General features: G+C 40.0%; 1 protein-coding gene across 1 annotated transcript in view; it reads right to left on the bottom strand.

Annotated features, from left to right (window-relative positions):
- Positions 1 to 23,232, bottom strand: part of nid2a (nidogen 2a (osteonidogen)) — a 53,268-nt gene that overhangs the window by 4,715 nt on the left and 25,321 nt on the right. The window contains exons 9-22 of the mRNA XM_079833643.1: positions 21,064 to 21,210; positions 18,528 to 18,656; positions 15,317 to 15,442; positions 14,590 to 14,817; positions 14,064 to 14,291; positions 13,078 to 13,305; positions 12,312 to 12,539; positions 9,679 to 9,906; positions 8,881 to 9,108; positions 4,591 to 4,818; positions 1,285 to 1,515; positions 914 to 1,083; positions 699 to 828; positions 445 to 616 (exon numbers count right to left, since the gene is read on the bottom strand). Of these exons, the coding sequence (XP_079689769.1) occupies positions 445 to 616; positions 699 to 828; positions 914 to 1,083; positions 1,285 to 1,515; positions 4,591 to 4,818; positions 8,881 to 9,108; positions 9,679 to 9,906; positions 12,312 to 12,539; positions 13,078 to 13,305; positions 14,064 to 14,291; positions 14,590 to 14,817; positions 15,317 to 15,442; positions 18,528 to 18,656; positions 21,064 to 21,210 (2,701 nt within the window). The remainder of the gene's footprint in view (positions 1 to 444; positions 617 to 698; positions 829 to 913; positions 1,084 to 1,284; positions 1,516 to 4,590; positions 4,819 to 8,880; positions 9,109 to 9,678; positions 9,907 to 12,311; positions 12,540 to 13,077; positions 13,306 to 14,063; positions 14,292 to 14,589; positions 14,818 to 15,316; positions 15,443 to 18,527; positions 18,657 to 21,063; positions 21,211 to 23,232) is intronic.

Here is a 23,232-nt window from a genome sequence, read left to right as displayed (position 1 = left end):
AGAGCCAGGCCAGACACTGAAGCAACACTAACATCTGGGCCAATTTGTAGCCTTGCCCTCTTATTTTCTCTGCCTCCCATACACGTCCTGACCTCCTCGCTCGCTCGCTTCATGCGCTGTTCTCTCTCTCTCTTTCCCTCAATCACACTTTTCACAATAGCAGATAACAGATTTTTGGTTTCGGAGCACTCTTGTAAAGGAAACGAGGAAATGAGGGTTCATTAAATCAGCCAATTATAGGATTAATTAAGCAGCGATAGCCCTGTTAATGGTGCAGTCCGAGTGATCCAGCATGCTCAAGACAAAAATGCAGAAAAATGTTCATTAATTATATTATTTTAAATATACTGTTTGTATGTATTCAAATGAGAAGAATTCGTTTTTTACGTCTGGTATTGGTTTTAGTTATCTTTAAGATAATCTTTAAGCAATTTGAGCAAATACCCTGTAGAGGAGTCCACAATGATGGCTCTGGGATTCACTAAGTCTGTGTCAAACAGAACACGTCTGTCACTTCCATCAAGGTTTGCTGTTTCGATCTTGTCCGGTGTGCTGTCCACCCAAAACAGTCTCCGACGGGCCGCATCTAAAGCAAGACCTTCTGGACTCGTCAGAGCTGAAAAAAAAATATAAATAGTAATCAATTATTATATCATATTATATTTCCAAGATTGTTTTTTTTGGCAAAATAAACATACCTGTATTGATGATGATCTCAGATTCTGATCCTGGCTCCAGACTGGCTCGATTGATTGTCCGTCCTGCCAGATCGGTCCAGTAAACTTTCCTTTCTCTGCAGTCGTAATCAATGCCGACCACTATAGAGCCCTGAAAGTGTAAACAGGGCTGAATTAGTACACTTTTCTCAAAGCCACAGACTTCAGTATTTCAATCAATATTGTGTAAGTCTCACATGTAGAGCAAGCAGCACTGAAGATCTCTGCTTGTCCATCTGTGTGCCATTGAGGGGCAAAACTCCAATCTTTTGACCCTGGGCATAGAGCAAGGACGTGCCTGCTGGAGGCGGGGTCACATCTGGGCGTGGCAGAGGGCGCATGGTGGGAGGGGCCACAGTAGGTATACCTAGAAGATTGACGGTAGATTGTTTTAGCTTCATTTTTTTGCCTCTTGTTATGAATATGAACATGAGATGATAAGAAAATTTGAAATTAAATAAAACCGCTTGTTCATAATCTGTTGTTCATCATAACTCTTTTTGTCCAAGCATGCAGACACTTAATTAGTCTTTTTAAAATGGTACATTTCACACCAAGCGACACTCACAGGCAGGTTTCACAGCGTCGTGTGAGCGGGTTCCTGGTACTTCCCGTCCGTTTTGGTCCACACACCAGCAGTAGCTGCTGTCTCCGTAGCACTGAACCGGGTTGAACTCGCCGGAAGAGTCACACTGAGGTAGATAGTGGTGGGAATCCGGCTGGCCTCCATATTGCTGCAACAGACTGGCTCTCCAGCGCTCACAGACAGTCTCTGGACGCTGGGTTGGAGGCACTATCACTGGGTGTCAGAGAAACCATGAACATATTACTGATGCTGCACAAAATGGGGTATATCAATCACCACATAAAATATTTATCAAGAGAACAACAAAAATAGCCAATGAAAAAAACTTTGAACAGATATTTATACGTTTATAACTAAAACTGAATCGAGTTTATGATGATTACTTTTATTTATTGTTGCTATTGTTCATTTTATTATTAATAGCAATAAATATATTTAAATTTAAAAAAATATTTTTTGTATAAATTATATATATATATATATATATATATATATATATATATATATATATATATATATATATATATATATATATATATATATATATATATATATATATATATATATATTATTTTGAAATAATTAAATGTATATAATTTATATTTAAAAAAATATTATATATTATATATAAAATTGTTTTAAAAAATTAACAAACAAATACAAAACTATATAAAAAATAAAAAACTAAAGTTTATATATAATATTATTATACAGTATATAATATATGTAAACTATTATGCACCCCTAACCTCTATTTCTAAAGAAATAGAAAATACAGTACCAATGTATTTTAATCTAATTTTGAAAGTTCGAAAGCACTATTACTTCAACGCAAGTTTCATTTTTGGCTACAAAACATTTAGACAAATTAGGAGGCATTTATAACTTTGGTGAGAAGAGGACACATTCACAGGCAGTGTTGACATGGACTAAAGTGCACATATCTTCCTTCTGCTCTGTAATCTCGATGAAACACAGACTGGACTCTGTGAGCTCTGCTACAAATTAGAGTGATTGCTTACACATGATGAGAAACTACTTAGCAAAGTAGAAAGCCCATCATTTGCAAGCGATATTACAATTCTAACTCCGGACACAGGGTGGAGACCATGTCAAACATGTTTTAGATGTGTTGCCCATGCAAAAGTTGACACTATGATGCTAGTTTATGGTGGATGGTTGCCAGGGCGTTGCTATGCAGTTGTTAAGGTGTTCTATTTGGTTGCTATGATATGGGCCCTTTTTACAGACGTGTTTACACAGTTATTAACATCGTAAATCTAACATGTTTTTTTATATTTTCATTTAAAAAAAAAGGTATGTACATTTATAATACATAGGGCCCTATTTTAATTATATGAGCACATGGTCTGAAGCGAATGGCGCAGGTGCACTTAGGGCGTGTCTAAATCCACTTTTGCTAGTTTTAGGCATAATGTGCAATAAACTAATCAGTGTCTCATCTCCCATTTCCTTTAAAAGCCAGTTGTGCAAGCATGCATTTATTAATCTCACTTGCACAAAAAGTATTCCTTAAAATGAATAAAATCAGTGAAATGCAAAATCTGAATACTATGCAATATACACTATATTGCCAAAAGTATTGGGACGCCCCTCTAAATCATTGAATTCAGGTGTTCCAATCACTTCCATGGCCACAGGTGTATGAAATCAAGCACCTAGGCATGCAGACGCTTCTACAATCATTTGTGAAGGAATGGGTCGCTCTCATGAGCTCCGTGAATTCAAGCGTGGAACTGTGATAGTTGCCACCTGTGCAATAAGTCCATTCATGAAATTTCCTCACTACTAAATATCCCACAGTCAACTGTTAGTGGTATTATAACAAAGTGGAAGCAATTGGGAAGAACAGCAATTCAGCAATGAAGTGGTAGGCCACGTAAAATCACAGAGCGGGGTCAGCGCATGCTGAGGCGCACAGTGCACAGAAGTCGCCAACTTTCTGCAGAGTCAATAGCTACAAACCTCCAAACTTCATGTGGCCTTCAGATTAGCTCAAGAACAGTGCGTAGAGAGCTTCATGAAATGGGTTTCCATGGCCGAGCAGCTGCATCCAAGCCTTACATCACCAAGTGCAACGCAAAGCGTCAGATGTGGTGTAAAGCACGTCACCACTGGACTCTAGAGCAGTGGAGACAGGTTCTCTGGAGTGACGAATCACGCTTCTTTGTCTGGCAATCCGATGGATGAATCTGGGTTTGGCGTTTGCCAGGAGAATGGTACATGCCTGACTGCATAGTGACAAGTTTGGTGGAGCGGGGATTATGGTGTGGGGTTGTTTTTCAGGGGTTGGGCTTGGCCCCTTAGTTCCAGTGAAAGGAACTCTCAATGCTTCAGCATACCAAGACATTTTGGACATATCAAGGTCCATAAAGACATGGATGAGTGAGTTTGATGTGGAGGAACTTGACTGGCCTGCACTGAGTCTTGACCTCAACCCAATAGAACACCTTTGGGATGAATTAGAGCGGAGACTGCGAGCCAGGCCTTCTAGTCCAACATCAGTGTCTGACCTCACAAATGCGCTTCTAGAAGAATGGTCAAAAATTCCCATAAACACACTCCTAAACCTTGTGAAAAGCCTTCCCAGAAGAGTTGAAGCTGTTATAGCTGCAAAGTGTGGGCCAACTCCATATTAAACCCTTTGGATTAAGAATGGGATGTCATTAACGTTCATGTAAAGGCAGACGTCCCAAAACTTTTGGCACTATAGTGTATGTTAAATAAAACAAATATTTTTATGCATTTAATCTCACTTTACTTCGATGATTCAGTTAAACAAAATAACTTTTTCTCCTGCATCCTATTCTTCTGCAATCCAGAATAGCAAAAGGTTTGTTTGAGCTGCGCTCTCTACTGTACAGGTGTAAATTTGCATTTCCTTCATTCTGAGGCTTATTATTCCATTTTGGTGTGAAAGGGTCTTTACATTTGCCAAAAAAACAGTTTTTGTTATATATAAAAAAAACAAGCTCAGCTCAGGTGAGAAAAAGTAATGCATTCATTTTCAAAGTAACTTTCCCCAACACTGCGCTTGAAAACCACTAGATAGTGCGCAAGTGCCAAATGCATGTTTCTGCACTCACAGCCAAAGCAGTATACTTTGAAAGGTTCACACTCTCACAACGCATGACGTAGCAGAACGCGGAAAATGAAGAATGCTTAGAGAAGCAGCCCCATCCACAGTATAACCCCATTAGACCCCATTTCTTGACACTGTAAACTTAAGACTTGTTAGTACGAGGTGGCCATGTACAGCTCTCTTACCAGGTTCATCACAGTTTATTCTCGGGGTTCCAGGTGGAGTTCGGGTTCCCGCTCTCTCCTGCCCCCTACTGTCCACACACCAGCAGTGACCTGTGGACCCGTGGCACTGCTGACGCCTGTACTGACCCGCCTCATCACACTCAGGGATGAAGGCTCCCACCAGAGGAACATCACCGTTTCCACTCTGAAGGCTGTCTCTGTGCTGCTCACACTGTGTCTTGGGACGAACTGGATGCACATGAGATACACAAGGGATTGTTATTCTGCTCTCTAGATATGGCTAAAGCCCAAAGTATATGGGATGATTTTAGACTCAAAATGATTAATAAATACACACACAATTATGCATGGACTTGATAAATGTTGCAGACATGTTTTACTATCCACAAACAAATGCCTTTTAACTTGTGTGTGCAAAATACAGAATTACATGAATGTGAAGCGATTTGTGCAAATAGAGACATACATTAATACAAAATCAAAGTTTTGTATTCACAACTAAGTCAGAATTTGTGCGTGCAACGAGTAAGATGTGCATTTGTGGATCCGGTGACGCGCATTCATTCATTGACTCGTTTGTGAGTCGATCCTATTTGATTCTTTTGGATTTTGAGACTTTCATTTAGTCGGTTTGGCCTTGCACGATCCACACACACAGCTGTCTAAGAAAACCTGCTGCCACTAGATGGCAGTATCTGCCAAAACAGCGGCACCGTGAGCATTATTCTGCCTATGAGACGCTTTATGTGTCCTCGTTATAAAGACGAGGAAAACGCTTAACAGGCTAACGTTAAAAAGGTATTAATAACGCATAGGCTACTTTGTATAGGCAAGCAGATTAAATCAGGTTATGAACACAACATTGTTCATCACAACATTTTTCTCCCACAGATAACCATTATAAAATGCTTAATATGCAATAGCACATGTTCAATAAAGTGTATAGCCTACTTTTAATATCACTGTTTTACTGCAGGAAGCCACATTAAGCGTTTTCTTTTATAATAGACTTTATGGGAAAAAACGCATATGAGCCCAGGATACATTAATGCATTAAAACAACGATAATTAGAAGTAGGCCTATAAAAATATGAACCCAAAACGCGTTAAGTTTCACATTGTTTCCTCGGGAATATTCTAAAACTCTTAATGGGAAAAACGCATTAAGAAGACCAAACTCTTATTAATGAAGCATGTGCAAAAAAGGCAGATGAGCCCAGAATATGAACTTAACGTGTTTATAATTACACGTTTAAAGCATTTTACTGAACACTTAACGTGGCTTAATTACAAACAGGGATATTAAAAGAACAAATTCTGTACCTGTACATACCTCACTAATAAAGAATAGGAGAGTAGCTTAGCCTATATGTACATAAGGGAGCCCATTACGTTTTACTTTATAACGGGTTTCCTAGATGTTGTTCAAAACGGTGATATTAAAAGTAGGCTATACACTTTATTGAACATGCGCTATTGCATATTAAGCATTTTATAATGGTTTTCTATGGGAGAAAAATGTTGTGATGAACAATGTTGTGTTCATAACCTGATTTAATTGGCTTGCCTATACAAAGTAGCCTATGCGTCATTAAAACCTTTTTAACGTTAGCCTGTTAAGCGTTTTCCTCGTCTTTATAACGAGGACACATAAAGCGTCTCATAGGCAGAATAATGCTCACGGTGCCGGTGTCTGTTTTGGCAGATACTGCCATCTAGTGGCAGCAGGTTTTCTTAGACAGCTGTGTGTGTGGATCGTGCAAGGCCAAACCGGCGAAATGAAAGTCTCAAAATCCAAAAGAATCAAATAGGATCAACTCACAAACGAGTCAATGAATGAATGCACGTCACCGGATCCACAAATGCACATCTTACTCGTTGCACGCACAAATTCTGACTTACATTAATACAAAATCAAAGTTTTGTATTCACAACTATGTCTCTATTTGTACAAATCGCTTCACATTCATGTAATTCTGTATTTTGCACACACAAGTTAAAAGGCATTTGTTTGTGGATAGTACAACATGTCTGCAACATTTATCAAGTTCATGGATAATTGTGTGTGTATTTATTAATCATTTTGAGTCTAAAATCATCCCATAAAACTGCGCATACAACATCGCATGTGTGAGTAACTTGAGCATTTGAAAACCACTAGATAGTGCACAAGCACCGAATGTGTCTTTCTGCACTCACTGCCAAAGGAGTATACTTTCAAAAGCTCACACTCTCAACTGTGCGCGAGACGGAGCGGAACGTGGAAAATGAAGTATACCGGGGCCTTAAAGGGTTAGTTCACCCAAAAATGAAAATTCTGTCATTAATTACTCACCCTTATGTCGTTCGAGACCCGTAAGACCTCCGTTCATATTCGGAACACAAATGAAGATATTTTTGTTGAAAGCTGATGGCTGAGAAAGGCCTCCATTGGCATTCAGTACACTTATACTCCCAAGACCGATAAAAGGCACTTAAAATGTCGTTACAAAGTCCATCTCACCACAGTGACTCTACAATAATCTTACGATGCGACGACAATAGTTTTTGTGCGCCAAAAAAAAATCAAATTAACACCTTTATCCAGCTTGTTATTGCCTTCCGCGTGTGCCTCCACGACGCATGAGCGAGAATATGACGTAGCGCCGGGGTTCGGGATTCCATGAAATGCACACTTAAGCCCCATTTTGAGCACTACGCCGAGACCTAAAGCACGATCAATGTAGAATCCAACAGCTGAGATACGCGCGTCTTCCTCTGATTGTAAACAAATCGCTTCTGGGTCATCTGTCCGAACGCCGGATCTACGTCATATTCTCGCGCATGCGTCGTGGAGGCACACACGGAAGGCAGTAACAAGTTGGAAAAAGGTGTTATTTTGATTTTTTTGCGCACAAAAACTATTGTCGTCGCATCGTAAGATTATTGTAGAGTCACTGTGGTGAGATGGACTTTGTAACGATGTTTTGAGTGCCTTTTATCCGTCTTGGGAGTATAAGTGTACTGAATGCCAATGGAGGCCTTTCTCAGCCATCAGCTTTCAACAAAAATATCTTCATTTGTGTTCCGAATATGAACGGAGGTCTTACGGGTCTCGAACGACGTGAGGGTGAGTAATTAATGACAGAATTTTCTTTTTTGGGTGAACTAACCCTTTAATGCCCAACCTGTAATGAAAGTCTATGGGATTTTATTAGCTTTTATATCTTTCACCAATTACCAACTCATACGTATGATTGTTTAGAGAAGCAGCCCCATCCACATTATAACCCCATTAGACCAAAACCACACGCCACAATATTCCGCTGTATATTTATTTGGCTGTGATTATCAAACTTGAAAAATTGCTTGACACTGGAAACTTAAAGGGTTAGTTCACCCAAAAATGAAAATTCTGTCATTAATTACTCACCCTCATGTCGTTCGACACCCGTAAGACCTCCGTTCATATTCGGAACACAAATGAAGATATTTTTGTTGAAAGCTGGTGGCTGAGAAAGGCTTCAGATAGGCCTCCATTGGCATTCAGTACATTCACACTTCCAAGATCCATAAACGGCACTTAAAACGTTGTTACAAAGTCCATCTCACCACAGTGACTCTACAATAATTTTACGATGCGACGACAATAATTTTTGTGCGCAAAAAAAATCAAAATAACACCTTTATCCAACTTGTTCTTGTCTTCCGTGTGTGCCTCCACGACGCATGCGCGAGAATATGACGTAGCGCCGGGGTTCGGGAATCCATGAAATGCACACTCTAACCCCATTTTGAGAACTACGCCGAGACCTAAAGCACGATCAATGTAGAATTCAACAGCTTAGATACGCGCGTCTTCCTCTGCTTGTAAACAAATCGCTTCTGGGTCATGTGTCCGAACGCCGGATCTGCGTCATATTCTCGCGCATGCGTCGTGGAGGCACACACGGAAGACAAGAACAAGTTGGATAAAGGTGTTATTTAGATTTTTTTTTGCGCACAAAAACTATTGTCGTCGCATCGTAAAATTATTGTAGAGTCACTGTGGTGAGATGGACTTTGTAACGACGTTTTAAGTGCCTGTCTTGGGACTGTAAATGTACTGAATGCCAATGGAGGCCTATCTGAAGCCTTTCTCAGCCATCAGCTTTCAACAAAAATATCTTAATTTGTGTTCCGAATATGAACGGAGGTCTTACGGGTGTCGAACGACATGAGGGTGAGTAATTAATGACAGAATTTTCATTTTTGGGTGAACTAACCCTTTAAGACTTGTTAGTATGAGGTGGCCATGTACAGCTCTCTTACCAGGTTCATCACAGTTTATTCTTGGGGTTCCAGGCGGAGTTCGGGTTCCCGCTCTCTCCTGCCCCCTACTGTCCACACACCAGCAGTGACCTGTGGACCCGTGGCACTGCTGACGCCTGTACTGACCCTCCTCATCACACTCAGGGATGAAGGCTCCCACCAGAGGAACACCACCGCTTCCGCTCTGAAGATTGTCTCTGTGCTGCTCACACTGGGTCTTGGGACGAACTGGATACACATGAGATACACAAGGGATTGTTATTCTGCCCTCTAGATATGGCTAAAGCCCAAAGTATACATCAGCCATTCACATTCCGCGCACAGTCCGCATGATGTAATTTTCATCATCAGGACGGTCCGTGGATGTCTGCGCACACAGTCCACATGCAGCCCAATTTTTGTTACTGTGATAAATGCGTCTTTCTGCGCTCATGGCCAAAGGAGTATACTTTGAAAAGCTCACACTCTCGACTGTGTGCGAGACGGAGCGGAACGTGGAAAATGAAGCATACCGGGGCCTTAAGGCCCCACCTGTATTGTAAGTCTATGGGATCTTATTAGTTTTTATATTTTTCACCAATTACCAACTCATATGTTTGATTGTTTAGAGAAGCAGCCCCATCCACATTATAACAGCTTTAGACCAAAATCCCACTCCACAATATCCCGCTGTATATTTAATTGACTGTGATTATATCCCTTTATGAAACGTTTTGGTTTTATTCGAACCTGAAAAATTGCTTGACACTGTAAACTTAAGACTTGTTAGTACGAGGTGGCCATGTACAGCTCTCTTACCAGGTTCATCACAGTTTATTCTTGGGGTTCCAGGCGGAGTTCGGGTTCCCGCTCTCTCCTGCCCCCTACTGTCCACACACCAGCAGTGACCTGTGGACCCGTGGCACTGCTGACGCCTGTACTGACCCTCCTCATCACACTCAGGGATGAAGGCTCCCACCAGAGGAACATCACCGTTTCCGCTCTGAAGACTGTCTCTGTGCTGCTCACACTGGGTCTTGGGACGAACTGGATGCACATGAGATACACAAGGGATTGTTATTCTGCCCTCTAGATATGGCTAAAGCCCAAAGAATACTTCGGCCATTCACATTCCGCAGCAGTCCACGCACAGACCGCATGATGTAATTTTCATCATTAGGAGGGTCCATGGATGTCTGCGCACACTGTCCATGTACAGCCCAATTTTTGTGACTTAGCCAAAACAGTCTTTCTGGGCTCACGGCCAAAGCAGTGTACTTTAAAAAGCTCTAGGGCTGCAACTAACGATTATTTTGATAATCGATTTGTTGGCCGGTTATTTTTTATTTATTTAGATTAATCGATTAATCAGATGAAAAGCCAATTTTTTCTTTTATTGGCAAAACACACTATTCCACATCCTGTCCAATGCTGTCCTTTTAACAAACGTGTCAGCTGAGTGCTATGAACACATACATAGTGAATAGATCTACCCTTACATAAATTAACCATGGTTTTACAATGAACAAAACAAACAACAATAATAATAAATAAATAACAGGGTAATTTTAGTTATTCAACGGTAACCACAAATTAACCATAGTTTTGCTTCAAATCCATAGTTTAACTATATGGTTTGTGTGGTTATTCAAATATTTATCAATAGCATCATTTTCGTAAGGGTATGTTATTTGCTATACATTATGTGCAAAAAAAAGTTACTAAGCAAATCCCTACATTAAAATGATATTAAAGAAGAAAATAAACACAAACTCAGTGTTACCACATAAGAGGAATGTTCTGCAGGAACACACGCACACTCTCTATGGACACAGTACCTGTTACTGTCATTTCTTTATCCTGTAGAAACTTCTTACATTTATATTCAATTGCACGCTGTTATCATTTTACAGTTCCTATTCTCATAAAACACTTGAATTACATGTTTACTTTTAAAACTAAATTTAGCGCCTAAAGCAGATATTGCAGCTAAATCAATGTTTTTGCGCTGAATATTAATAGTCTCCCTCTCTAAACCGTTCTGTTTGTTTGACGTGCATGCGCGCGCCCACCGCACCGGCGCTCGTTCAGTTAAGTTTTTACCATAGACTGTAAAAAAAATATGGTCGTAGTGTCCGTGACATCACCCATAGGATTCTGATGAGCTGTTCGGTTCTGAAGCGCAAAGTATGGACGAGATGGCCGTTGCCATCTTGGCAGCGCGTCATCGCGCGTCACTCCCGGATAACAGAAAATGGGCAAAAAGGTGGAACGTGGGTGGAGCTGAAGTGACGCGATGACTAACAGACAGCAGATAAATGGCTATGCACCTGTCACTCGAAGTGGCCACGCCCTTAATTATGCAGAACTTTAATGCTTTATATAATGTAAACGAATGAGTTATAAAAAAATTCACCCCCCTCACAGTTGTCATGAAGGGCAAAATTAGCCGTATAGACCAAAACCACAATTTGTACCAGGCTGTAAACATGTTTTAATCTGCTGTAAAGTTGGCCATTTTAACATGGGGCTCAATGAGATTCGGCTCCCTTCTGGAGCCTGTCCCTAGCGGCCAGTCGATGAATTGCAGTATATGTCACTTCCGTATTGGCTTCAAGAGAAACTGCGGGAGGTTGCCACTTGGTTTTTACTTTTACACAGACTGTCAGGACGCGCTTTTATGCAAAATGGAAATACTTGCGTGAATTGCTAACATTTACAGATGAGGATGTAACTGCTGTTCTCTATATAGATCAGTGGATATAACCTGTAAAATGAACGTTTTACACTGAGGACGCAGACGCACACACACATCTGTCAAAGAGCATGACAGTGTATGTTAAACGCTGATGCATTCGCTTGAAGCTTAAAATAAACAATTCTCATGTTTTGGGCACTTGGATCACGTACCTTTCCTTCATCAGCTCACTCTGTTTGCACTCCACTATTTCTAGATGCACATTTTGTTATTCAGTGCTGTAATTTGGCGCGACTGGTGGAAGCTTTGCGTACAGAGAGCAGACCCGACTAAACGATAATGAGAATCGTTGTCGATGATTTTCATTATCGATTATTATCGATTTTATCGATTAGTTGTTGCAGCCCTAAAAAGCTCACACTCTCAACTGTGCGCGAGACGGAGCGGAACATGGAAAATTAAGTATACCGGGGCCTCAAGGCCCCACCTGTAATGAAAGTCTATGGGATTTTATTAGCTTTTATATCTTTCATCAATTACCAACTCATAGGTTTGATTGTTTAGAGAAGCAGCCCCATCCACATTATAACCCCATTAGACCAAAAAACCACATGCCACAATATCCCGCTGTATATTTAATTATGTGATTTTATCGCTTTATACAATGTTTTGGTTTTATTCAAGCCTGAAACATTTCTTGACACTGTAAACTTCAGACTTGTTAGTACGAGGTGGCCATGTACAGCTCTCTTACCAGGTTCATCACAGTTTATTCTCGGGGTTCCAGGTGGAGTTCGGGTTCCCGCTCTCTCCTGCCCCCTACTGTCCACACACCAGCAGTGACCTGTGGACCCGTGGCACTGCTGACGCCTGTACTGACCCTCCTCATCACACTCAGGGATGAAGGCTCCCACCAGAGGAACACCACCGCTTCCGCTCTGAAGACTGTCTCTGTGCTGCTCACATTGGGTCTTGGGACGAACTGGATGCACATGAGATACACAAGGGATTGTTATTCTGCTCTCTAGATATGGCTAAAGCCCAAAGTATACATCAGCCATCCGTGTTACTCGGCAATCCGCGTACTATCAGCGTGATGTAATTTTCATCATCAGGAGGGTCAGCGGATGTCTTCGCACACTGTCCACGTGTAGCCAAATTTTTGTGACCGCGCCAAAAGCATCTATTTGTTCTCACGGCCAAAAGAGTATACTTTGAAATGCTCACGCTCTCAACTGTGTGCGAGGCGGAGCGGAACATGGAAAATGAAGGCCTGTATTGTTAGTCTATTGGATTTTATTAGCTTTTATATCTTTAGCGAAGTACCAACTCATAAGTTCAATTGCTTAGAGAAGCAGCCCCATCCACAGTATAACCCCATTAGACCAAAATCCCACTCCACAGCTGTATATTAGATTGGCTGTGAATTTATAGCATTATGCAATGTTTTGACTTTAGTCAGGCCTGAAAAGTTGCTTGACACTGGAAACTTAGGACTTGTTAGGACGAGGCTCTCTTACCAGGTTCATCACAGTTTATTCTTGGGGTTCCAGGCGGAGTTCGGGTTCCCGCTCTCTCCTGCCCCCTACTGTCCACACACCAGCAGTGACCTGTGGACCCGTGGCACTGCTGACGCCTGTACTGACCCTCCTCATCACACTCAGGGATGAAGGCTCCCACCAGAGGAACATCACTGTTTCCGCTCTGAAGATTGTCTCTGTGCTGCTCACACTGGGTCTTGGGACGAACTGGATGCACATGAGATACACAAGGGATTGTTATTCCTCCATTACACTCCTTTGGACAACACTTTGTTTATAAGAAATGAAAGGTTTTGTGCAAGTTAAAGAGCTGTCTAACTCTAAACTCCAATAAAGTACAGAATGATCTGCTTTGATAGTAATACTACAGATGTTAATACTGTCCATGTAAACACAGGTGGTTTTGACAACCCTCGATCTTCCCTAAAATCCACAATTTTTCAGAGAGGAATGCAATGTGTGTCTACAACATAAAAAGTTGTATCTCTTCACATTTTGATCCTATCCTCCTTAAACTCTAAGGGTCAGGGCCTGTTTTCCCAGACTGCCTTCAGTAGAGTACAATCTGGAATTTGTACAGAGGATATTCACTACCCTTCAAAAGTATGAAATCAGTAGGATTTCATTTGAAAGAATTTAATATTTTTATTTAGCAAACATGCATACAATTGATCAGAAGTAACAGTAAAGACATTTACATTGTTATATTATGTTTCAAATAAATGCTGGTCTTTTAAACTTTGTGAGCAAAAGAGACTTCTTTCAAGACCTTTAAAACCGACCCCAAAACGTTTGAACGGTAGTGTATTCTAACAAAAAGAGTAATTGCTACCTCTCTATAACAGATCCCATGACAATACATTTGTAAAAACATAAAACATTTTATTTAAAATAGGACAAGTAACATATTGAGAGAGGACTGTGACATAATCCCCCCCTAAAAAAGTTCAGGTAGACCTGCTTACCAGGTTCATCACAGTTTATTCTCGGGGTTCCAGGCGGAGTTCGGGTTCCCGCTCTCTCCTGCCCCCTACTGTCCACACACCAGCAGTGACCTGTGGACCCGTGGCACTGCTGACGCCTGTACTGACCCTCCTCATCACACTCAGGGATGAAGGCTCCCACCAGAGGAACACCACCGCTTCCGCTCTGAAGACTGTCTCTGTGCTGCTCACACTGTGTCTTGGGACGAACTGGATGCACATGAGATACACGAGAGATTGTTATTCTGCTCTCTAGATATGGCTAAGGCACCACCTATAATGAAAGTCTATGGGATTTTATTAGCTTTTATATCATTCATGAAGTACCAATTTGTAAGCTTGATTGTTAGTGAAGCAGCCCTGTCCACAGTATAACCCCATTAGACCAAAAGCTGTATATTTTATTGGCTGTGATTTTATCGCGTTATCAAACGTTTTGGTTTTATTCAAAATTGAAAAATTGCTCGACACTGGAAACTTTGCACTTGTTAGGACGAGGCTCTCTTACCAGGTTCATCACAGTTTACTCTCGGGGTTCCAGGTGGAGTTCGGGTTCCCGCTCTCTCCTGCCCCGTACTGTCCACACACCAGCAGTGACCTGTGGACCCGTGGCACTGCTGACGCCTGTACTGACCCTCCTCATCACACTCAGGGATGAAGGCTCCCACCAGAGGAACACCACCGCTTCCGCTCTGAAGACTGTCTCTGTGATGCTCACACTGGGTCTTGGGACGACCTTCAAGGTAAATGTTATAGAGTATAGAATTAACTTGAAGGGGAAGTTCTCCGAAAAAAAGAAAAAAAAATTATGTCATCATTTACTCACGCTCATGTTGTTCCAATCTCATAAGACTTTTGTTCAGCTTCGGACCACAAATAATAAAAAAAAATCATAAAAGCACAAACATTTCTGCCCCTTTACTGAAAGTCTGTAAAGTCTGAAAAGTCTGTTCATCATATAAATCGATCACGTCTCTACAGATGTCTTGGATTAACCTCTCGATTCATATTATTTTATGATCTCTTTATGAATGTTTTGAAGCGTCAGATTTTTGGGTGAATAGACTTTCAATGGAGGGACAGAAATCTGTCAGATTTAATTAAAAATGTCTTTCATTTGTGTTCCGAAGATGAACGAAAGTCTTATGGGTTTGGAACGACATGAGGGTGGGTAAATGCTGACAGAACTTTCTTTTTAAATAACAACGTCAAAAAACAAATATGCAAACAACTACCATTTTCAGGGTGGCACTGAAAACCATCTCCATGGTATCCTGGTTGGCACTGGCACCGGAAAGATCCCAGACTGTTGGAGCACAAGGCCTGGGCGTGGCACAGCTGTTCACGACACTCGTCTATATCTGCACACACCACAAAACACAACACACACTCCGTAATTCAACAAATACAACATGAACCACATTCCTCAGGATGTTAGTCTGAGTCATTCTAGCTGTTGCCCAAAGGCTCCCAAACTCCCACCATCCCGTCAAAGACCAGAGAGCGCTGAACAGGAAGGAGAAGAGTTAACTGTCCTCTGACCCCCTTGTGTTCTTCAGCTGCGAGTCTCCTACGCACATTCCCTGAGTGAGGACATTGGGTCATTGTTTCAAAATACTCTCCCTTCCCCAGTGTCTCTGGTTACCCCTGCCTCTCTCCACACAGCAAAACCTTCACCTTCAGCATTCAGCTGAGAGAATGAGCCTGTGATCTTCCCAACATTTAACCTCTGCAACACATCAAATCCCACTGACTGCACACAACTCAGTCATATATAAACTGCAGACCATGTTCTTAGAAGCTAATATAGATAAGCTGCTGCTTACTGCATACTGTGCAGCATAGTGTGTGCTGTAACAATAAAACATTAAGATGCCAAATTGTTGTCTCATTATGCACATGTTTAATGCCACGAGCAGCATCCAGTTTTTACCTGAGAAAAAATAGCTACAAAAGGTTGTGGTCGGTAAAATGTATTATATTTTTGGAAATAAGTATCTTATGCTCACCAAGGCTGCATTTGTTAAAACAAAAATAAAGTGAAAGCAGTAATATTGTGAAATATTATTACAATAAAATGTTTTATTTGTTCTATTTTAATATATTTGAAATGTATTCCTGTGTTGGCAAAGCTGAATTTTTGGCAAAGCATCATTACCCCAGTCTTAAAGGGTTAGTTCACCCAAAAATGAAAATTCTGTCATTAATAACTCATGTCATTCGACACCCGAAAGACCTCCGTTCATCTTCGGAACACAAATGAAGACCCATAAAAGGTACTAAAGATGTCGTTATAAAGTCCAGCTCACTACAGTGGTTCTACAATAACTTTATGAAGCGACGAGAATAGTTTTTGTGACTTTGGTGATCCAAACCGCTGAATCGACTCACTGATTCATAACGCTTCGAAGCTTCATGATCCAGTGTTTTGAAATCGGTCATCACTATACAAGTCGTTATTTAGGTTTTTTTTGCGCACAAAAACTATTCTCGTCGATTCATAAAATTATTGTAATAGCACTGTAGTGAGATGGACTTTGTAACGACATCTTTAGTACCTTTTATGGGTCTTGAGAGTGTAAAGTGCATTGTGCCAATGGAGGCTTTTCTGAGGATGAACGGAGGTCTTACGGGTGTCGAACGACATGAGGGTAAGTAATTAATGACAGAATTTTCATTTTTGGGTGAACTAACCCTTTAAGTGTCACATGATCCTTCAGAAATCATTCTAATATGCTGATTTGCTTTCATTCAGAAATTCATATTATATTATTATTATTATTATTATTATATTCATACTATTATCCAAGTTGAAAACAATTGTGCGGTTTAATATATTTGTAGACACAGTGATACATTTTTCTAGGACTTTATTATGAATAGAAAGTTCAAAAGAATAGCATTTATTTGCTTTTATAAGCGTCTTTATTGTCACTTTTTATCAACTTCTTGTTTTTCCAGAAAAAAAATAATTCACTTCTTTCAAAAAAAAAGAAAATCTTACTGACCCTAAACTTTGCATTTTGGCTTTCATTTTAATTGAGAAATTTTCATATTAAAAGATTTTAATAATTTATATTAAATTAAATTATTTCCTCTCAGTTCAAACAAATAATGAGTCAAAAGAAAGATTGTAGTTATTTCTTGTTCATTTGTCACAATGGTATACAGTCCCTAGTGGAGTATGCTCTTTTGTATACTGCAGATTTTGTAAAATGTAGTATGTTATATGGGCTGAATAAATAAATGTGGCTGTTTGGGATTTTCATATAGTAATTTTTTATATATATATATATATATATATATACATACACATACATACACATATATATTATATATATATATATATATATATATATGGGATGTTAATTTAATTTAATATTAATTTAATGAATTAGTTATGGGAATTAGCTACAAAATGCCGGTTTGAATGCCCCTAAAATTGAAGATATCAGTGCAAAAATGCCAGTGCAAGTTCTTGTCTTTCGTCTGCGCCTTTGACGTGAACTCACGAAGCACCACGATCCATGCGCGAGAATATCACGTAGAGCCGGCGTTCGGCATCCAGGAAATGCACACTCTCGCACCATTTTGAGCACTACGCCAAGACCTAAAGTACGATCAATGTAGAATTCAACAGTTTAGATACGGCGCGTCTTCCTCTCCTTGTAAAACAAAGTACCTCGCTTCTGGGTCATGTGTCAGAACGGCGGCTCTACATCTTCTCGCGCATGCGTCGTGGTGCTTCGTGAGTTCACGTCAGAGGCCCAGACGGAAGTCAAGAACTTGTTGAATAAAGTCGTTATTTAGATTTTTTTTTCTCGTCGCTTCATAAAATTATTGTAGAACCACTGTAGTGAGTTGGACTTTTTAACTATGTCTTTAGTACCTTTTATGGGTCTTGTGAGTGTAAATTTTGTTGCTGCCAATGGAGGCCTTTCTGAGCCCTCGGATTTCAACAAAAATATCTTCATTTGTGTTCCGAAGATGAACAAAGGTCTTACGGGTGTCAATGACATGAGGGTAAGTCAGAATTTTCATTTTTGGGTGAACTAACCCTTTAAGCAATGTCACATGAGTAACAAGCTCAGTATAGCATGAGTGCTGTTTTTGGCAAAATTGTATTGTGGCCAGCCTAAGGCACACCTGTGCAATATTCATGCTGTCTAATCAGCATCTTGATATGCCACACCTGTGAGCTGGATGGATTATCTTGGCAAAGGAGAAGTGCTCACTAACACAGATTTAGACAGATTTGTCAACAATATTTGAGAGAAATAGGCCTTTTGTGTACATAGAAAAAGTCTTAGATCTTTGAGTTCAGCTCATGAAAAATGGGGGCAAAAACAAAGTGTTACGTTTATAATTTTGTTCAGTGTAATAATATCCAATGTGGTTGGTGGAGTTTTGTTAAGTCAAGGCACAGGAAATGAATACGTTTCTTACCCTGACAAGTGCGGCCATCAAATCCAAACTCAAATCCGCTCTTACACTGACAGCGATGGCTTCCGGGCAGGTTCACGCAGTTAGAGTGAGCATTACAGGAGCTCAGACCTTCTGCACACTCATCCACATCTACAAGGAGAAAGAAACTGCTCAATTACAACCCATAACGCTCTAATTTTAACCAGCCAGACAAGATTCTTGGAAGCTAGGTGTCTAGAAACCTGTAAGAGATGCTTTGGCGGGCGTCAAACATGCCAGTGAGGTGCTGGAGAGAAAAAGCATGCCCTGAGATCCTGACGTTTGTGATGACAGAGAAAGATAGAAGGGGATCTCGTCCCTGTCGGAGCGCGTGGGAACAGGCCCGAAGCTCTGGGTGGGTTAAGAGCTGGTCAGCAGGAGACCTGGTTTTGATCACTGCTAATTACAGGGAGGGTAAGCAACCCACGGTCCCCCTCTCTCTCTCTTGATTTTTCTCTGCTCTCTTTCCTTGACCCCCTTATTATCTACTCTAGAGTGAAGAGTTCAGACAGGTGATAAAATGTTCCTCTAATAGGAACATGATGCCTGAAAACACACCCATACACACTCACGCACACATAATCAAGCGCAGACAGTGACTTCAGAGTAGCGCTGGGAAATCTGATTCATTCTGGTGAATCAGTTCATTCAGATGGTTTGTTCCAAAGAACCAGCTCTAAAAGAATTGAGTCAGTGAATCAAATTAAGTGAATGAGGTTGTGTCAGGTCATTTTCAACAACAAAATAAAAAAAAGCTGCCAATATTAATTTCTAATCTAAAACCACAACAGTTTTACTCCTAAAAAAAAAAATCCTTATATGAGGTGTACACATAAGCAGCAAAAAGTGATTCACTTTCAATGAGAAATTTTTGTTGATGTTTTCCTTGTGTGTTTTTTGCAGTGTTTTATGGGTGTGTCCAGCGATGTGAAGTTTACATTTATGCAAATGAGCTTTATGGACATGATGCATGGACAATTTCATTGTTAGAAACTGCCAGCATAAAAATTATGCAAGGACAGTTTGTTTTTTTGAATCATTCATCTTGTTTGTGATATTATGCAATATTCACTGCAGCAGTTTATATATTCCATAACATTTTCCCACCCAGAATGTTAGTTTTTAAGTGCAAGATAAATGATTCATTTTAAAATTGGAATCAGCTTGTTCCATGGCAGTTCTAAAAGTAATGATTCACTGAATCAAATAAAATGAATCATACCTAAAAGTATTCTCAAAAGTCTTCTCAGGACATTTTACATTACATTTCTATAATTTCTGATTAGAATATATAGGTTGCATCAGGTAATTATCCTCAACAAAATACACAAAATTGCTGCCAATATTAATATTAATTAATAATTTTATATTTAATATTATTAAAATTAATTATTCCACATGTATAATATATATATATATATATAATATACATAATTATAATAATTTTTTCCAACTAAACAAAATCAATCCTTATGTTATGTTCATATACAGTGAAGAGGCAATAATTCATTAATTTTCAATGAGAATTATATTTAAAAAAAAATTGTAGATTGTAATGACACATGCATTTCTGTAAAGCTGCTTTGAAACGATATGTATTGTGAAAAGCGCTATATAAATAAATGCAAATTTAAATTGAATTGAATGTTCAATTGGTGTATCAAGTGATGCGACACAGCTTTTTAGAAACTGTCAACATAATTTTGAACCATTCATCTCGTTTGTGATATTATGCAACATGCACTGCTGCAGTTAATATATTCTATAGCACTTTCCCATTCAGAATGTAATTTTTAGGTGCAAGAAAGCTGATTCCTTGTAAAAAATTTTACTGGCAATACATCTCATTTGTGATCAGATATTTGATGTCAAATATCATCTGGAACAGGAGCTCGCAAGGGAAAAAATGCACATTTGTGTGAGTACATTGGGAGTTTTCCAGAGGGGAGGTGCAATTTGCTCTCACCCCTCTTCAAACGAGGAAATATTAGGTGGTCTCAGCCCCCGAACTAGCTTAAAGCAGAGGATGTGGCCTCTTCATATGCAGCTCAAACAGAAATGCCACAGCAATGCTTCTTTGCTTACAAATCTTGCCCAGACTCACCACAACCCCACAGATCTCCCACATTCCACCTAAAGAGTGTTTAGTCTTTCTGTTGTTTGACTTGGTAGCAGTGGGAGGAAGAAGATGAGAGACGAACGGGGGGAAAGACCCCAGGCACGTTCATGATTCACTGAGGGTTTCCTCTACTTTGCGTCTGACTCATCGGATAGGAAACGTCTGGTCGTGCTAATGTACTACAGTGATGATGACCCCACTTCTGAACGACCTATAGTGTTGATGTTAAGCAGATGCATTGCTCTAATGAAGGAAGATGAACGTTTCGGGTTATTCTCGAAGTATTCCAGACCCTCGACTGATTAAACAGAGTGTCAGGGGCCTAGAATAGAATTTACGGCTCAAACATGTGTGTTTGCGCAGAAAAAGGAGGAGATATTTCCATATAACTTCTCTTACCATAACAGTTGCGACCGTCTCCTCTGTAACCTGTGGCGCACTGGCACGAGAACAGCTGTCCCACACCCGGCACGCACTGTGCGGTTGTGTCACAGTCGTGATTTCCAGAGTAACAGGGGTTCACATTTTCTGGCTCGGTTTCTCCAGCTGAGAAAAGATGTAAAGGCAACAAAACTATAAATAGGAATGCAGCAAACTGAGCTAATATCACTACAAATAACTTCTTATGTAATCTCAACAGATCTCAACTGAATCAGTCCCATAGAAAACTCAAACACTTCTATAAAAGGTCAATAGGTAAGGCTCTTTCCCACCAAGGACTATAACTATATAGTTTTAATAGTTGTTTTAATTCTATGAGAATAGGGAAATTCACACCACAGCAATAATGATAACAAATCAAAGCAAAGAAGAAAAAAAGAAAGAATTTAATCCATATATTATATATAAATCCCACCCTTCTTATAATTGACTGCAAGCTCAGATTCATTTCTGCCTGCTTCCAATTAACAACCGATAAAATTAATCAATACTTTTTTCTTTTTCAATAATTCGTTTCACAATATGGAAGAAAATATGTGTTGCTACTTGTGATTCATGGCAACTTTAATCTCATGGTTATGTACACACTTAAACATGCTTTTCCCGAAATGTTCATTACAACTTCCGTATTTTGACAACAGCTTCTGTTCACTAAATTGGACGATATCAATAATGGGATAGTTCACCCAAAAATTTAAATTCTGTCATCATTTAAGGCATGTTCAAACCAAGTATGATGACTATAATGATAACAATATTAACATCCAAATCAATGCACGATAATGTTCTGTTTTAAGTGCACACTGCAGTTATGTCGTCTACTGCTTTAACCCTCATCCTTCCCTCCGATCATTTTGAAACTCTTTTTTTTAAAACTACTAAGTGAGTGTTCATCTGAGTGGTCCAAAACCCAAGGACTTTCGTTGCACTTGAACCATGAATACACACATAAAAAGGATTCAAGGAATTTTCTGGTTTTTAAAAAGTAACAAATCCTTCCCTCTGTCACAGGGTGTTTTGGTGTTGGTTCATGTTCCTTGTTCCTCGTTCATGTTTTTAGTTTATCATGTTCTTGCTTTGTTTTAGTGTCATGTTCACAGTCTTGTCATGCACTTCCTGGTCTTGTCATGTGATCCCCATGCCCTCATGTGTTGTCATGTCATTGGTTCATTGTCTCATCACTGTTCACAGGTGTCACTTGTCTTGTCATTAGTCTGTGTGTATTTAAGCCCTCATGTTTGCCATGTGTCTTTGTCAAGTATTGAATGTTGTAACCCGCTGTCGGTGAGTTAGTTAAAGCTCTTTATAGTTTGTTTTTGCCAAGTCCTTGTTTTATGTTTTGTTGTGAATAAAGTACTGCACATGGGTCCTTCAACTTGCCTCCAGTGGAATCTCTGTTACACCCTCACGGGTCAGTTTGACCCCTTTGGGAATGAATGGAATGCTTCAGTATACATAGAAAACCTAACAAATGCTTAAAATTCTAACTAAAAATGATTTTATAATGTGTACATGTGTATCTGAAATGAATGCATACTGCAGAACTGACTTTAGGACTGCAATGGCTCATTTGCTCCATATAGAGCTATAAGGCTAACCTGACAAGCCAGACCCACATCAAGATGTTGGGTCTGGGAACTCACCATTGGCAGGGCTCAATCCGAGGGGCGGGATAAACGGTTGTCTTTCAGATTCCCTCTACAACCAACCAGAGCAACGAAAAAGGTGAAGCGGAGCTAGTTGATAAGATTAACGGCAAAACTCTGAACACATCTTCCTTTCTTAGGAATGACTTCAGTGCCGTTCTTGTCTCAAAGAAAAGCTTAACTCCAAGTCTTCCAGCGTTGCAGCCCAAAACCGATTCGAAAGACCGCTGTTCGCCAGCTTCTTTGTTTTCAAGTAGCACGCGGAACACTCGCAATTCTACTGTCATTATGTTAAGCCTGCCCACCGACTCTATACACGATGTGATTGGCCTGACTAGAGTTTGTTTTTTCCAGCTCGCAAGCCAACGGAGAGTTGCTAGACGCCCTGGCTGCAAATTATATTTGTTGCCGCTAGGGAGCGTCTAGATTTCTAGGCTACTATAAGGCTATCTAGGGGCAAGAGATTTGTTTTCCACAAGAG

Source organism: Gobio gobio (genome assembly GCF_949357685.1).
Source record: "Gobio gobio genome assembly, chromosome: 13".
Lineage (NCBI taxonomy): Eukaryota > Metazoa > Chordata > Actinopteri > Cypriniformes > Gobionidae > Gobio > Gobio gobio.
The sequence above is the reverse complement of the archived record's forward strand: the minus strand, read 5'-3'. Positions and strand labels throughout refer to the sequence as shown.